At 37.5% G+C, this 17,034-nt stretch overlaps 1 protein-coding gene across 2 annotated transcripts in view; it reads left to right on the top strand.

The window, feature by feature from the left end:
- Positions 1–17,034, top strand: part of rttn (rotatin) — a 223,972-nt gene that overhangs the window by 92,148 nt on the left and 114,790 nt on the right. For both annotated transcript variants that reach the window (XM_060823325.1, XM_060823321.1), the window contains exons 25-29: positions 3,726–3,965; positions 6,572–6,716; positions 9,364–9,518; positions 12,236–12,455; positions 13,273–13,401. In XM_060823325.1, coding sequence (XP_060679308.1) covers positions 3,726–3,965; positions 6,572–6,716; positions 9,364–9,518; positions 12,236–12,455; positions 13,273–13,401 — 889 coding nt within the window. The remainder of the gene's footprint in view (positions 1–3,725; positions 3,966–6,571; positions 6,717–9,363; positions 9,519–12,235; positions 12,456–13,272; positions 13,402–17,034) is intronic.

Genomic DNA, 17,034 nt, shown 5'->3' with positions numbered 1-17,034 from the left:
CAGCATCCGAGAAGCAGGAGGTCGATGTTTCAAGCATAAGCCTTTCATCAGGAATTAGGGACAAACTGGTGAATAATTATAGTTGTATAATTATAAACTAAAGCATGTGAATATAGATGGAAACTTCACTTTCAGCCATAATTTCAACATCAGATTTATGCATGTAACATTGCAGAGCAATGTATCCAAAGTTCCTCTGAAGTCTTGGAATTTTGCTTTTTTAAATCCAGAACTGAGTTTTCAACCCGTGTGAGTACAGTTAGAATAGTTCAGATTTGCTTCAGTTGTTTTACAAAAACAATCAAAGGAAATCATCAGTTGACTATTCTCTGTCTGGCCTTTATCATGATGACAAGATTTGCCAGCCACACGGCTGCACAAGTTTCTGCTTGTTTTTAACCGTCCCTAGTTATCTGCTGATAGCTTCCCTGAAAGCCATGGCTTATCTGTGGCCTGTTTGTTTGTTAAACTTTAGCTGTGATTATTCTTTGTATGTAAACATAAGCAGATTGTCAGTCAATATCCAAACTAATGAACGTAACATATTTGTTTTATTCTGACAAATACATTTGGAGAAGGGAGTATTGTCATTGGACTAGTAATCCTGCAACTGAGCAAATGCTATGCCAAATGATCAAATTTGAATTCAATTAATAAAATCTGAAATTAAAAGATAGACTAATAGCAACCATGAATCCACTGTCGATTCAGATAAAAGAAGGTATCTGATACCTGATAATTTCCTTTTAAGGAAGGAAATCCAGCAGATATTGCCCATACTTAGTTTCTATTGAGAAGGTGGTGGTGAGCTGGCTTCTTGAACTGCTGCAGTTCATGTGCTATAGTCACACCCATAATATGATGAGAGACCGAGTTCAAAGATTTGATTGAACAATACTGAATGAATAGCACTTTTTTCCAAGTGAGGATGATAAGTGGCTTGGAGGGGAACTTGCAGGTAGTAATGTTCACAAGTATCTGCTACCCCTTATCCTTCTAAATGATAGGGGTCATGGGTTTTTGAAGGTGCTGATGAAGAAGCTTTGGTGAATTTCTTCAGAGCGTATTGTAGATGATACTACTGCTACGACTCAACAATTGAGGGATGTTTGTGGATGTTGTGCCAATCAAGTAGGGTGCTTTGACCTGGATAATGTCAAGCTTATTCAGTGTTGTTGGAGCTACATTCATCCACGCAAGTGGAGAGTATTTCAACTCACTCCTGACTTCTGCCTTGTAGATGATGAACAATCTTTGGTATCTCAAAATGAGTTACTCATTGCAGAATTTCTAGATTCTAACCTGCTCTTGTAGCCACAGTATTTAACTGGCTGATTCAATTCAGTTTCTGGTTAATAGTAACATTCAGCATTCAACATCAAAACCTTTCAGATGCAGATAATGGTGTTTCAGTGATGGTAATGCCCCTGAATACCAAGGAGTAATGGTTAGATTCTACCTCATTGGAGGTGGTCATTGTCTGGCACTTATGTGGCACAAATATAACTCGCCACATATCAGCCAAAATCTGAATGTAGTCTAGATCTTGCTGAATATGAACATATATATGCTGTAGATGGATTGTATCTCTTAGAAATGTCCAGTCTTGAGTTGTTAGATCTGTACAGTCTGTTCCATTTTAGTAGAGTGCTACTGCCATGTAATTGAAAATATCCTCCGTGTAGAAATACAAATTCATTTCCACAAGGACGGTGTTTGGTCACTCTTAACAATAATGTTATGGGTAGATGTATGTTCAACAGGTTGATTAATGAGGATGAAGACCAGTAGATTTTCAATTTTGTTCATTTACTCCCTACCTTCTGCAGACCATTTCGAGTAGTTAAGTTTTTTAGTACTTGGCCAGCTTAGTTCGTTATTCCAGCCACTCTTGGTGATGGCATTTAAGTCATCTGCGGAAAGTACGTTTGATGTCCTGATTACCTTTTAATATGAGATTTCGACACTGACTCTCCAACATCTGCAGTTCTCACTTTCTCCCAATTTTTCATGTTGTCAGGTTGATGTATTGTTGTGGATGTGCTGTAAGCTTGAAAAGGGCTATGTCTAATTCTGCAGTACAAGTCTTTATTACTGTTGGTGAAATGTTGTCAGAGCCCAAAGCCTCTACAATTTCTATTGATGCAGATGTTTTTTGGTATGACTGAAGTGAATCAAATTGTTTGGACATGGAGGAGTACTGATTCATCAACTGAGCTAATGTGGTTGTTGGTATTCAACAGGTTTCCTTGCCCATGTTTAGCCTCATGCCATGAAATCTCATAGGGTCCAGGGTCAATGTTGCCTACTCCCAGCGGACTGCATACTACTGTGTTTCCACTTCTGTGGGCGTGTTCAGTCACTGGGACAGGATAGTCATTGCAGTGAAACTCAACAGGTCTAGCAGCATCTGTGGGAAGGAAGACACGTTTTCCTAGGTGCTAATGGTTTTGATGGAGTCACTGGATTCTAAACGTTAACTCTGCTTTCTTCTCACAGATACTGCCAGACCTGCTGAGTTTCATTGATGATTTTTGTTTTTGTTTCAGATCTCCAGCATCTGCTTTTCGTTCTATTATATAATTCTGCTTTATTTGTAATTGTGGTGCTTGGGACATTTTCTGTTCCATATGATTCCATTTGTATGACTGTCAAGCTGTTGACTGGTTGTTGATGGACTTTCCCTCCATCATAAGGTCACAGGTGGATATTTTTACTGAGGAGGCAGCATTCATGAGTCCATAGATACTGAAGCAGTATGTGTCCATGTGCTCTACAACATTCAGGCTTTCGTGATAAATGACCATTAACATTCAAGCCACACAAGTGCGAGGCCCTGATCATCTCCCAAGAATTTCCCCTTAACCTTCAGCAACAACACCAAAGCTGAATATCCTCAAACTGATCTGGATCTTCCATATGAATGCTGTAGTAACAAGAGCAGGTCAGAGACTGGGAAATCTGCTGCAAATAACTCACCTGAATCTTCAAAGCTTTGTTGCCATCTATTTGGCACAAGTCTCTACTTGTCGAGTTACTTGCAGTTTCAACATACTCTTGAAGCCTGATGCCACCTGAGGGTAATGTTGGATGCTGACCTTGTCAGTGAAGCCCACAAGCTGTGACAGATTTTTAAAAATAACTACTAAATTCCAGCAGCTGTTTCTGAAAGCAGAAATTGATGAGTCTTTGACTGTATTTGGTTGTTGCTCAATGTGCCATTGAATCATGGTTGACTGATTTAGTAGAGATCGAGAGCATGAAACCTGGGCATGAATGGACCGTAAGGTCTCTTACTGATCACATGGTGTATTTAATATTGGCAAAGGGAGTTCAAGTTATTATATTCTGAACTTCCCAGAGTCCTGTTTGAAAGCTATGTGCAGAATCATGTGGCAAAACCAGTAAACCTGATGATTGCATTAATCTGCACACACTTTTTTGTCAAGCCAGCAAATCAGTGGGGATTTCACTCTCAAAAAGACAAATTTGCCTCAAACAAATTGTAATGTGCCATCCATTCGTATTCTATTATTATGGTTTATCTGCCCCCATTCAAAATGATCTGAATATTCATTACTTTGTAAATGAAGTTGTGCAATATCTCAATCTCTAAGTTAAATATTGATGTTAGAGAATTATAATTATATATATATATATATATATATATATATATATTGACTTCTTGATGTGTTAATTTGCTTTCTATCTTTTCTCTTTTGTAGATTTTTAGAAAACCTGAAGTTATCTTGTGTCGACATTGCAATGCTTAAAACAACCTATGTTACTAGGGGTTTGCAGGAATGTCTTGTTTCCATCACAGAAGCAGTATCTCATAGTGCTGTCAGTTCTGCTCTTGCTAGAATGAGATTGTATTTGTTGAATGACAAACTAGCTCTGAAACAAGGCACTGACTCCACTATATCTATATTACATGACCTTGAATGGCAAACAGCACTGAGCAGGTATGTATAATTACTGAAAGCCCCATAACACTTATAAGCATTGGTAATGTTATAATCTGTGCAGACTGATGATATTTAGAAAGACATTTAAAACTTTCAGTGAATAGCTGAAAATTATGACTGCACAAGGTTTCACATTTGAAAACTCTTACTGTTACAAATGACTAAAAGCACAATTGAATATGCATGCTTTGAGGCAATTTTCACTTAAACCACACCATGGAACTTTTTTTCATACTTAGCACACATCACTCCAAGGATTGTTATTCTGTATAGAGTGTAAATTTTACTTTTACTTTCAGCTTCAAATGGTTTCTCGTTTTCCCAGTCTGCTGAGTGTGACTATCAGTGACTGCCTCCAAGGTGCTACATCAGATTTCAGAGTTTCCTAAAGCCACCTCTAACAGTAAAACCTGTTCCAATGATCTATCCTTCCCCGCCCCTCCCCATGTAAAGCTAGGATGACAATCCCAGAATATTTAGATGCAGAATGTATTACTTTGACTAGAGATTGTCTCTCTTCTACAATTGTTTGTATTACACAGTCAAGAAGCCTCTTCTTTCTGCTGAATGCCTAAAACTTTTGTCTGCCTGTGATTCTCATTGACTTATAGGGCGATCTGTGGCCTTATCTCAAAACTGGCCTCAGTACTCCTTCAAGGCAACATGTGTTTGCGTTCGAGTAGAAATGCTAATTATCTATTCTTGACCACACACGCTTACAACTTAGAAATAAATGGATATTTTACAGCACCACTGTGAACAGCATGATACTTTCAACACCTTTGTGGAAGATTTGGAATTTACTATTATGAACTCTGAGATTGCTGCCATTACTACTACCTTACACCATTGCCCCTTGAATACAATCTAAGCTTCTCTTTAACTACTACAGGCTAGTTGCCAAGAAAGTTTCAGAATCCCCCCCACCACCTCCTGTTTTATCCTAAATTGAAGAGAGTTCAAAATTTTACAATCTTATGAACCTCATAGTAGTTACCCAATCGCTAAAGCCCAACGTGCTCCCTGAATGGTTGCTAGTTGTTTTTGAATGAGGTTTACTATTTCCAAGGTGAGTTTTGTGTATTTCAGTTATTTTAAAGAGATGGTATTAATTAATAGAATGCACACACCACCATTTTTAGTGTTTGTTTCTGACAGCCCTATTCCAATTCTTCTTGAAAAATAAGTGCTACAAATAGAAATGCTGAGTCTTGTACCTTTCATTGGAGTTGTAATAAAGTATTTGGAGAACAGTAGCTTGCATTATTCTGCTCCTTTAATATACATATGTTTCAGGAAGTTGGACAAAAGTTATGCAGTATCAAGATGCTGCTTGAAGTAATAGGTTTGAAAAATTGCTCTGAAAGGTGAGGAGAAAGTTGGTAAAATGATGAAATTGTTTCAAGTTACAGAATGTTAAGGGTCTGCTGATGAGAGAATTTGACGTCACAGGTGGGTCAAAGAGGATGGAGAAGGTGTAATCAACCAAAGTAACAAGCAATATTGATTGTTATGATTTGTTGCTAGGAACGTTACAGAAGCTTTTGAAGAGAATTAGTGATTTTAGTAACTGTTATGGTGCATGGGCTATCAGTTCAGGTTTGTAAGGACAGGGAGTACCAATTAGGATAGGTTAGAATAGAACTGTTAGAATAGTTAGAATAGCATAGAATAGGCTGTTGTTGCAAAGTGATAATATTCCTACCTCGGAAACAGGAGGCCTAGGTTTAAGTCCAACGTGGTCCAGAAATGTGTACAGATTAAGTAGAAAAATATAGAACACTACCTGTGAAGTTCTGGATCACTTGACACGACAGTAGGTTGTGCCAAGCAGCTACATCCAACATATTAGAGACGTTAAGCCTCAAGTTGTTGATGTTGTGATTTAAAGTTTTAGCATGTGCACAGGCTTGGTTGATATTATTTTGGACTTCGCAATAGTGGTTGTGGTGGTCAAGTGGATTTGTGACTTCTCATCTGACACTGAGGGTGAGCTTTGCTAGGTTCAGCTTGAGCAAGCAGCCAGAATAAAGGATGGGTAGATGCCAGAGATTCAGGGGAATGCAGCAGGTGTGTACATTCAGTTACATGCAATTGATTTCAATTTGATTCTCCTCATTGCCTATAAGCAATGAAACCATAGCTGAACTCCTGATGAGTGTAGTGAAGAGTGCACGTCACCATTTTTCTTTCAATCCAGTGTTTTTGTCACCTTCATGAAACTGTCCTGACAAATTGGACTAGGAGTGTGCTTGGACAATTGGGTATATAATCCTTGGGTATATGCACAGGTCTTATTTTCCCAGAGCTTTTTTTGTATCTATTGAGCATGATGTATGCATTACTAAAGAGTACAGGCAAACTAAATATCAAAATATTAGAAATGTTCTGCTTACAAAGTGTGAATGAAGTGGCAGTTGCATTTCTGAAATGCTGGGGTTGTTCTCTATTATGTTCTCTAGTCCAGCATTTGATTTGTTTTACTTAGTTGTGACAGCTCTTTAAAAAATAACACTCAACCGCAAGCATTAAATGTTACTGTTGGGATGTGGAAATCTGCATTAGTTTGAAATTTTACACAGTTACTATTAATGATGTTCCAGGTTTTTACTAGTCCTTCCAGCCTGTGTTGAAGATGAGAAGCTCTTGGCTGATGTTTTGGCTTTCCTGAGCAAAACGTTGAAAGCACAAAGGGATAGTACGGATACTCAGGATCTAAATCTGCTCCTGGAGCTCCTCCTTAAACAGGTAATCAGACATTGCAAATGCGATAAATATGTGAAGATGAGTAATTAACCACCGATTCGGTATCACAAAACCAATAATCTCTGGACGTGCTTTGGGCTGAGGACACTTTGAGTTAGATCTAGTTGGCTGTGATCAAGGCTTGCTTGGAATGTAGGATAAATACAGTGCTTGATCAGATTGTCTAAGTAAGAATTTTTTTATAAACTCAATTAAAATGATGTGTAGAACATTTTGGAAGTGTTCAGTTTTCAAACATATCTGATCTTGAGACATTCTACCTATTTAGTAAATGGCTCTAATCCAATCAAGAGAATCAAGTGCTGTTAGAATGGTGAACTGAATATTAGCACCTAGCCTTTAAAAAATGCACTCATTCTTATACTCCAAATTCCTTGAATTGTTGAACTCTGTGCTGAAGTCTAAGTAAACACATCTGTCACTCTGCCTTCTTCAACCTTCTTTGTCATCTCTTCAGAAAAACTGAATCAAATTATTGAGACACAATTTACCATGCACAAAACCATCTTTACAGAGAAATATTGATGGGTAAATGATTTTATAAGCATGTGTTCGTTTTTCACATTTGTTTGGAGAACTTCAGCTTCAAAGGTTGCAATTAGCAATAAGCAATTACTTCATCTTCTTTCATGCATTTCCCTTGTGCTTTAGAATCTTGTTTAATCATTCCTGATACTGGGATTCACTTTTTATTCTGTAATGTAAGTAAGGCTGCTTTTCTATTGATGCATGAGTTTTGTCCAGGATGATTTGAAAGGTGTTTTGTTTATTCTTTCAAATAGACATGGGAATCTGTAACTTCTGAACGCATTATCTTTTTAAGCGCTAACTTTGTATTAGTTTAGCCAGTCAGATTCAGCTTTGGAAGGAGTACCAATATTCTTATGTATAAATACTTTGGTTGCAATGGTCTTTAGAAGTGGGTTAATATACTATCGTCTCCATATTCCAAAAGGGTATAGACGTATGGAAGAAGATACAAAAAAGTTTAAAAGCTTGATTCCAGAACTGAGTGGTTATAATTATCAAACAAAATATTGAACAAAATATTCTGCAGAAATGAGAAGACTGAGGCATGATCTACCTAATAGTTTTTTAAAATAATTATGAAGACATTTAACAGGGAGAATGTTTCCATTTACAGTCAAATCCAAAATGTAAGGTGGTCTTAATGCAATGTCAGATGGTAGCTAATAAATGTAGTGAACAATTCAGGAGGAACCCATTTACCCAGAGAACAGATAGAATATGGAACTTGTTACCACAGTGAATAGTTGAGGCGAAAAAAACCCTGTTCTTTCTGAAAAGAAGCAGCTCAATAAATACACAAGAGAAATGCACAAAGAATAGGTGGATCTGCTGATAGACTAAATGATGCAAAGATGGATAGGCTTCTGTGGAGCATTAATGCCAACTGAGACAATTTGGACCAATTTAAAAATTTTTGGGCTGAAATTTCTACGTAGCTGGAATTGATGTCCTTCTCCTCCTATTTCTTATGTTCTTATGTGAGTCCCTCCATCTCAAACTCCATTAAGTTGTCGGAATATGATGAATTTGTAAGATAAACAGATGAAGTGTTGAAGTGTAATCATTCTAGTTCTGTGCAACTGCACTTTACACCAATTTTTAAAAAATATCTCAAAACATATTTCTTTGGCATTCTGAGTGATAAGCTGAATCTTACCCTTCCCTTATTAGTTTTAACTTCCTTGCTAAACTTTCTAAATTTGACAGATTTGTGAAATGTCTTGAAGTGCTTCTTTATATGTCTGATGGTCTATAAAATTAGTTGTTATTGTGCTATTTTTGTATAGCTTAGATCCAAATTTGCTTTCTGATGTTCATGCTGATTATGAAAGGTATTACTATTCTCATGAATAACAACAATTAAGCAGAATTATGTTTTGATCAAATATGCTGGTATTTTCCATAATTTTTGGATATTGGTACCAGTATTTTTTTTTTGTTCTTCATCCACCTGTTTGTTGACATTTGAATAACATCAGTCACATGCAGAATCTCTTAGGTTTGAAGCTTATATGTTTCGAATATGTATGCAATGTTAACATATTGTAAAGAGACAGTATTACATGGAGATCACTACTGATAATCTATTTCTTCCATTTCTCTGAGTAACACAAGCCTGTCTGTACCAGTCTCTATTCTCCAGTATTTAAATTGAATGCTGGGTAGAAGTATGTTATTTGGGAAAATAGATGGGAACTCACATTAATTTTGCGTGCTTTAACAATAAATGTCTGATTTTGCATCCGAATAATATTCACCTCATTAAACGCAAACCTGTCTACTTGTCAGAATTAAAATTAATCTTTTCAAGATCCTAAACTTATCTACATGACAAATTTATAAATTATCTACAAGTACCTAAACATTCCTCATCTCTGATCTTTCAAGTATTGTGATCCTGACACTGTGGTTCATTAATTAAACTGTCAGAACAGTTGAAATGAACAGAATGGAGGTGACCAACAGTAACCACAACCCATAGAATTATTGCATTGTATCATTATAGAAATAGGATTGTGGACAGGGAATTGGTAAGATTACAAGAAGTGGAACATTTAACTCACTTCGGTTTTGTTCAATTGATGTGTTTCACTGACAGGAAAGCAATCCACTGATGAATTTGTTGCTGCAAACTGGATCAGCAGTGCAAGGTGAAATGGATGAAATTCAAGCCCTTGTTAAGCAGAAACTTCAAAAGGAGCTGACTGGATTCTTCAACTCAATATTGCAATCTCTCACCTCTGTTACAAACAGGTACTAAGTGATTTGTGAAGATGTTAAACAGTTAGAATATCATGACTATGCTCTGTCACGGGGTAAACCCTTTTGCTATTTTAAACCAGACACGGAGAAAAGCTCACCTGGTGACATAATCTGTTAAATTTCAAGTGGCAAAGAACTATCCCAAGTATCACTATACAAAGGAAAAATTAAAACTTTTATTCTTTAAGGGCAAAAGAGAACATTAAACAACAAGTATTTACAACTCATTTCTCTGAAATCTATTTTTTCCCCCACTCTACCATACTGGTCTGATAAATTCCCTCTTAAATTTATGGCAAATCAATTTTCAAGACTAGTTGTCGTCTTTGGATGTCGACCTTCCTCTGTGGATTCCTCTAGGTTGTCTTTGATCTTCTGCTACACAACTTTCTTATGGCCAGATACCTTTCCAGGAGCTATTCTACTGGCAGTCTGTTGGTGTTTGGTGCTCTTTGCTGTTCTCCTCAACTGTTCAAAATACTCAATTTTATATACCACAAAACATTAGACCGGCTCATTGGTTTGATGTCATCCAAAACAGTAAAATTAGATTTTGGTATCTGGGGTGCAATTTAAACTGATTGGCCAAATTCGAATTTGTTGTGTACCACAGCAGCAAAGCTCCAGCTATTTGTTTCACAACCAAATGTTACATTTTAAAATTTTTCAGCACATGCTGTGCAAGCCAGAAGTTTCAACTCCCTTAAAGGTACAGTGCACGCCTACAACGTCATAACACTAATAATAGAGGCCCAAGGTAATGCTCTGAAGATGGATTCAAATCTGACTATAACTCGTGTTATTTAAGTTCAACAAATAAATTGGAAATTCACAAAACCTAGTCTGCATAGTACTGACCATGAAATTGTCATTTATTAGTGTTGAGAAAGAATCTATCTATTTAGGTTTGAAAATCTGTCCTTGCCGGGTCCTCTGCATTTGACGACAGACCCAAGAGGTTTGACTCTTAATTGCATTCTATTGTGATCAATTAAAGCATTCAGTTTAAGGACAACATGATTGGTAACAAATTCTAGTTTTCATGTCCCATGAAAGTTGAAGCTGATGTTTTCTGTTTATAAACAATTTACCTCCTGTTTTTGAACAGCTGCATTTGCTGCCAGGTCTCACAGTGACAGATTCACTGCCCATGCAGTCACAGTACATGTGAAGTCACTGCAGGCAACTACTTGTTTCATTATTATACTGATGGCCAGAATGAGTACAAATCAAATAGTCCTGAATGTGCAGTGAGGAAATACACCTTATAGTACTGTATTGTCAAGAAGAAATACTTTTGTTTCATCACAATCCCAGTTCATGCTCTGTTCCACTTTTTCACAAGAGAACAATATTGCAGACAGATTCAAATCAATTCAATATTGTTGAAGAAAATCTCAGATTATATAAAATCTATTTAGGAAACTAACATTGATAAAAGTCAACCTGAAGACTTAAGCTGAAAGGAGTCAAGGAAATTCAAATTGTCTGTAAAAGCAATTTGGGTGGCTTATTTTTTTTGTCCCCCTGTTTGAAACATCAGATCTTTATCATGTACTTTCCAGATAAACTTGTTAAGCTTGTGAACTAGCACTTTCAGAAATTGTGCACTTCAAATAGCGATCAAGAACGATGTGGAAGAACTTGACTACTGTTCTTGAAGAGAACCCTGTTGAAAAATGATACATTTTCTGCCGCTACAATGGAACATAAGGTGTCTGCTATTTGCATCATAGAAATGCATCTGGAACTAGATGTCAAGACTGCTCACTCCCAACAAGGACACATCAGTGCACTGTGCTTTCACTGATTGCCACCTTGTGTGTTAATTGATTATATAACCGTTTGACATTTGATTGTATTCAAATTGTGGGCATTAACTGGCAATTCACTTTTGCTCCTATCATACAAATACATATAATAAAGCATGAAATTGGAATTAGTAATTATAGCAGGAGGTGCCAGTTTTACTGTGTTTTGCTCTAAATAAAAATTTATAAATGTGAAGATGAGACACAAGTTCCATTTTTCGCCCTCTAGTTATCTTACGTACTAAACTACAATCCTTAACACAATCTGCTGTCCCAAATCTTTCCTCCTCTGATTCATCCCCTCTTCCCTTTCCCCCCACTAAGAAATTATGATCTGAAATTCTCTCTCTCTCTCTCTCTCAATCTTTTTCCCTTTCACTCCTCCTTTTTAAAATCTATACTATTGACTATGCTCTCAGTCGCCCTTCCAAACCCCTTTTCCTCAAGATTCAGCATTTTGTTTGCATTTTATTCATATAAAATACTCTGATAAAGTAAACACCAAGAAATTGCATTAGGTTTCAAACATCTCAAGGAAGCTTTCTTCTTTAGCACATGCAAAAGTACAAGCTATGTAACATTCTTGCCAATCATTCTCAAAATTCCTTCCAGAAAATTAATTTTGTTAAGAATTTGACAGCAGTATCACTGAGCATTTTTGAGATTTATGGTATTTTTCTAACCATTAACACCATTAATCATATGGCTTTATATTGGTAGAAGCATAATTGTGATTTCCTAAACGTTTATGTGAAACTTCTATTTGAAAGCCATTCCTTTGTATCTGGAATTAGTGCTTATGCTATTTTAATTAAATGTTTTTGCTTATCTAGAGAGATGGTTCATCAACTGAAGTAAATTAATCCTTTAAATTACCATTGTTCTTCTCCCTTTCAGAAAATGCCTGTTGTTGGCTGGTCCTTTCAGAACCCAACTTTCAGTTAAGCTTCTACAGTGTTTGCGAATCACAAATGCACCACATTTCTACGGATTACCTGCATTGGAGCGGACACTGCGTGGTATGGTCTATGTTACTGCTGTTCCTGGTTGGACTTTGCATTCAACCACTGAGGACCCCTACATGCTTTGTAAGAAATATTTGATGGGACTGCTGGAGGCAAGTATTAAAATGTGTATAATTTATAAAAGTGAATGGCAATGTTAGGGAGATTAGAATTTGAAATAAAATCAGAAAATCCTCAGAGACATACCTATGGTGAAACAAATAGAGTCAACATTTCACGTTGTTGCCTTTATATTTCATCAGGATTTGACTGTTAATTTTTCATCCACTGGGAGAAGACGATTAAGAGAATTGGAAAGTCAAGGAACAGTCAAAGGCCTGTTTGTTCAAAACTGACACCTTATCTTGCATCACTTTTCCCCTTTCCCCTTTGTCTATTTAGTGCAGCAAGGGTAGGCTAGTATAGTGGTTACGTTGCTAGACCGGGATTAAAGGGGCCTTCACTAATTATCTGAAATCAGTCAAATCCCGTCATAGTGTTGGTAAATTTAAGTTCAATTAAACAAATCTGGAATATAAAATAAGTATCAGTCATGGTAGCCAAAAGCCTACCCATTCATTTTGCTTTTTTGGGGGAAGGATGTCTGCCATCATGCTTATAAAGTGATTGCCATCTGAAGTGGACTAGCAAGTTTCTCGGGTGTATTGAATTGCTAGTACACAACTAAAGGGAGACCGTGATGCTTAAATTATTCTAATAGCTAAAGGATATAAATCATTTTAATGGATTGAAAATAAGACAGCATTATTTCCCACTTATCTTACTTTTACTAAAGTGGCACATGGGTGTTGAAACTATTGTGAAAGTAAACAAAGATATATTTAATGCTCTGATTCTTTTGCTGCTGCAATGCTTGTGATCTTTTTTAATTTCAATTTTTTTGATGCTACTAACTTTTGTCGATAACAGGTCATTTCATCATTTTATGTGGAATGGGGCGGAAATGCAATGTCATTCATGGGTAAAGGAGTCACAAAGAGTGCAGTTATCTGCTTGCTTCAGCTGTCCTATGAGATGAGAACACAAGCCAAAGAAAAGGTATGAATATCAACAGAATCCTTGCAAGTTAGCATACAGTTCAGTGCACTGTATATTACCATAATGTTTACCTGAATGTAGGTTAAGATTTCAATATAAATAATTTTGCAAAATTTAATTCTATAGCATGCATGTTACATAAGTGCGACCATTGCCAAATTCATCTCAATTTCCATTGCATTTGGATTGTGTAATGGTGAGGCAGCTTAAGATACCTTGTGTCCTCTCATTTGTACAATTCTGTATTGTTTATAAATTTGAATACATCTATAAACATTTCAGTGCATTTCACATATTAATTGTAATTTACTTAAGTATGTATTTCACTATTGTAAAGTGCTTTCACTATTGCAAGATGCTTTTAATAGATGGAGGACAGGAAAACTTGTGGCTGTAAGGGCTACTCCTTTTTTGAGGTATTTTAGGTTTTGGAGCAGTAATTACTATTGTGTTAGCTGTTGCATTGTTTGGAATTTTGGGGGGAAAATATCAAAACAACGACACTTGAAAAAGGAGGAAGAGAGGCAAAGGCAGAGACTACATGGTCATTAAATCAAACGTGAAAGAAACCTACACTGCTGTCTGACTTTGCAGTGAATCTGCACAGCTACTGCCCTTGTTGTTTGAGTTCCCGTATCTCTGGATACGGGATTGTGACATAGAAAGAGAAAAGGATGAGCTTCTGAAGGGAGAAGATAGGAAGTTAGGCAGGACTTTAAAAAGGAGGTTATCGTGGATAGTAATATCTGGATTAGTCCTGGTGGCATGAGCTAGTGAGGATAGGAATAGGAGGATGGAGCAGATGAATGCGTGGCTGAGGAGCTGGTGAATGGGAGAAGGATTCACATTTTTGAATCACTGGAATCTTTTCTGGGGTAGAAGTGACCTGTATAAGAAAAACAATTGCACCTGAATTGGAAGAGGACTAATATACTGGCAGAGAGATTTGTCAGAGCTGCTTGGGAGGATTTAAAACTACTAAAGTGGAAAAGAGGGCAAGACCCAGGAGGATGGTGAGGAAAGAGATCAATCTGAGACTGGTACAGTTGGGAAAAATCAAAGAGCAGGTAGGAACAAGACAGAGAGCGAAGTAGGATCGATAAATTAAACTATTATTTCAGTGCAAGAGGTCTAACAGGGATGGCAGGTGAACTCCACCTTTGGTTCGAAATTTGGGACTGGGATATCAAAGCAATTACAGAGACCTGGCTCAGGGATGGACAGGACTGGCAGGTTAATATTCCAGGGTATAGATGCTATTGGAAGGATAGTAAGGAGAGTAAGAGAGGAGGGGGACTGGTGTTTTTGATGAGAGGTAACATTACAGCTATACTTGAGGAGGATATTCTTGGGAAGCTATTTGAGTGGAACTAAGAAATAAGAAAAGGATGATCACCTTATTGGGATTGTACTATTGATACCCCAACAGTCAGAGGAAAATTGAGAAACAACTTTGTAAGGAGTTTGCAGTTATCCATAAGAACAACAGAGCGGTTATGGTAGGGGATTTTCACTTTCCAAACATAGACTGCAGCTGCCATCGTGTTAAGGGTTTAGATGGAGAGGAATTTGTTCAGTGTGTACAATAAAATTATCTGATTCAATATGTGGATGTCCCAGTAGAGAAGGTGCAAAACTTGACCTACTCTTGGGAAATAAGGCAGGTCAAGTGACTTAGGTGCCAATGGGGGAGCACTTTGGGATGAGCGACTGTAATTTTATTAGATTTAAAACAGTGATGGAAAAGGATAGACCGGATCTAAAAGTTAAAGTACTAAATTGGAGGAAGGCTAATTTTGATGATATTAGGCAAGACATTTGAAAAGTTGATTGGGGTCAGATGTTTGCAGGTAAAGGGAAGGCTGGAAAATGGGAAGCCTTCAAAAATGAGATATCAAGAATCCAGAGACAGTATGTACCTGTTAGGGTGAAAGGCAAGATTGATAGGTGTAGGGAATGCTGGATGGCTAGAGAAATTGAGGTTTGGTCAAGAAAAAAAAGAAGCATATGTCAGGAGATTGAGTAAATCCTTAGAGTATAAAGGCAGTAAGAGTACACTTGAGAGGAATTAAGAAGGAAACCAGGATGGCAAAAAGGGGACATGAGACAGTTTGGCAAATAAGGTTAAAGAAAATCCAAAGGAATTTTATAAATACATTAAGGACAAAAGAGTAACTTGGGTGAAAATCGGGTCCCTCAAAGATCAGCAAGGCAGCCTGGAACTGCAGGAGATTGGGGAGATACTGAACAAATATTTTGCATCAGTGTTTACTGTGGAGAAGGACATGGAAAATGTGGGGAAATAGATGGTGATATATTGAAAAATGTCCATATTACAGAGGAGGTGGTACTAGATATCTTAAAAACGCATAAAGGTGGATAAATCCCCAGACCTGATCAGGTGTACCCTGCAATTCTGTGGGAACCTGGGGAAGTCATTGCTGGGCCCCTTGCTAAGATATTTGTAAAATCGATAGTTATAGGTAAGGTGTCGGAAGACTGGAGGTTAGCTAACCTGCTGCCACTATTTCAGAAAAGTGGTAATAAAAAGCCAGGGAACTATAGACCAGTGAGTCTGACATTGGGTGGTGAGCAAATTGTTGGAGGGAATCCTGAGGGACAGCATTTATATTTATTAAGAAAAGCAATGACTGATTGGGCTTAGTCAACATGGCTTTGTGTGTGGAAAATTATGTTTCAGTAACTTAATTGAGTTTTTGAAGAAGTAACATAGAGCATTGATGAGTTCGGAGCGGTGGATGTGATCCATGTGGAATTCAGTAAGGCATTCGACAATGTTTCTCATGGTAGACTGGTTAGCTAGGTTAGATCACATGGTATACAGGGAGAAGTAGCCATTTCAATACAGAACTGGCTTGAAGGTAGAAGACAGAGGGTGGTGCTACAGAGTTGCTTTTCAGACTGGAGGCCTATGACCAGTGGTGTGCCACAAGGATCAGTGCTGGGTCCACTGCTTTTTGTCATTTATCTGAATGATTTGGATATGAACATCAGAGATATAGTAAGTAAGATTGTAGATGACTCCAAAATTGAAGGTGCAGTGGATAGCAAAAAGGATTACCTCAGTATACAACGGGATCTTGATCAGATGGGCCAGCAGGCTGAGGATTGTCAGGTGGAGTTTAATTTAATAAAATGTGAGGTGTAGCATTTTGGAAAAGCAAATCATAGCAGAAATTCTGAACTTAATGGTAAGGTCCTGGGGAATGTTGCTGAACAAAGAGACCTTGGAGTGTAGGTTCATAACTCCTTGAAAGTGGAGTCGCAGATAGGATAGTGAAGAAGGCGTTTGGTATGCTTTCTTTTATTGGTCAGAGTATTGAGTACAGGAGTTGGGAAGTAATGTTGCGGCTGTACAGACGATTGGTTAGGCCACTTTTGGAGCATTGTGTGTAACTCTGGTCTCTCTCCTATAGGAAGGATGCTGTTAAACTTGCAAGGGTACAGATAAGATTTACAAGGATGTTGTCAGGGTTGGAGGATTTGAGCTTTAAGGAGAGACTGAATAGGCTATTGCTGTTTTCCCTTGAGCGTCGGAGGCTGAGGGGTGACCTCAGAGGTTTGTAAAATCATGAGGAGGGGCACAGATAGGATAAACAGACAAGGTCTTTT

Source organism: Hemiscyllium ocellatum, chromosome 4 (assembly GCF_020745735.1).
Source record: "Hemiscyllium ocellatum isolate sHemOce1 chromosome 4, sHemOce1.pat.X.cur, whole genome shotgun sequence".
NCBI lineage: Eukaryota > Metazoa > Chordata > Chondrichthyes > Orectolobiformes > Hemiscylliidae > Hemiscyllium > Hemiscyllium ocellatum.
Note: the sequence above shows the minus strand (reverse complement) of the source record. Positions and strands in the feature narration are given on the sequence as shown.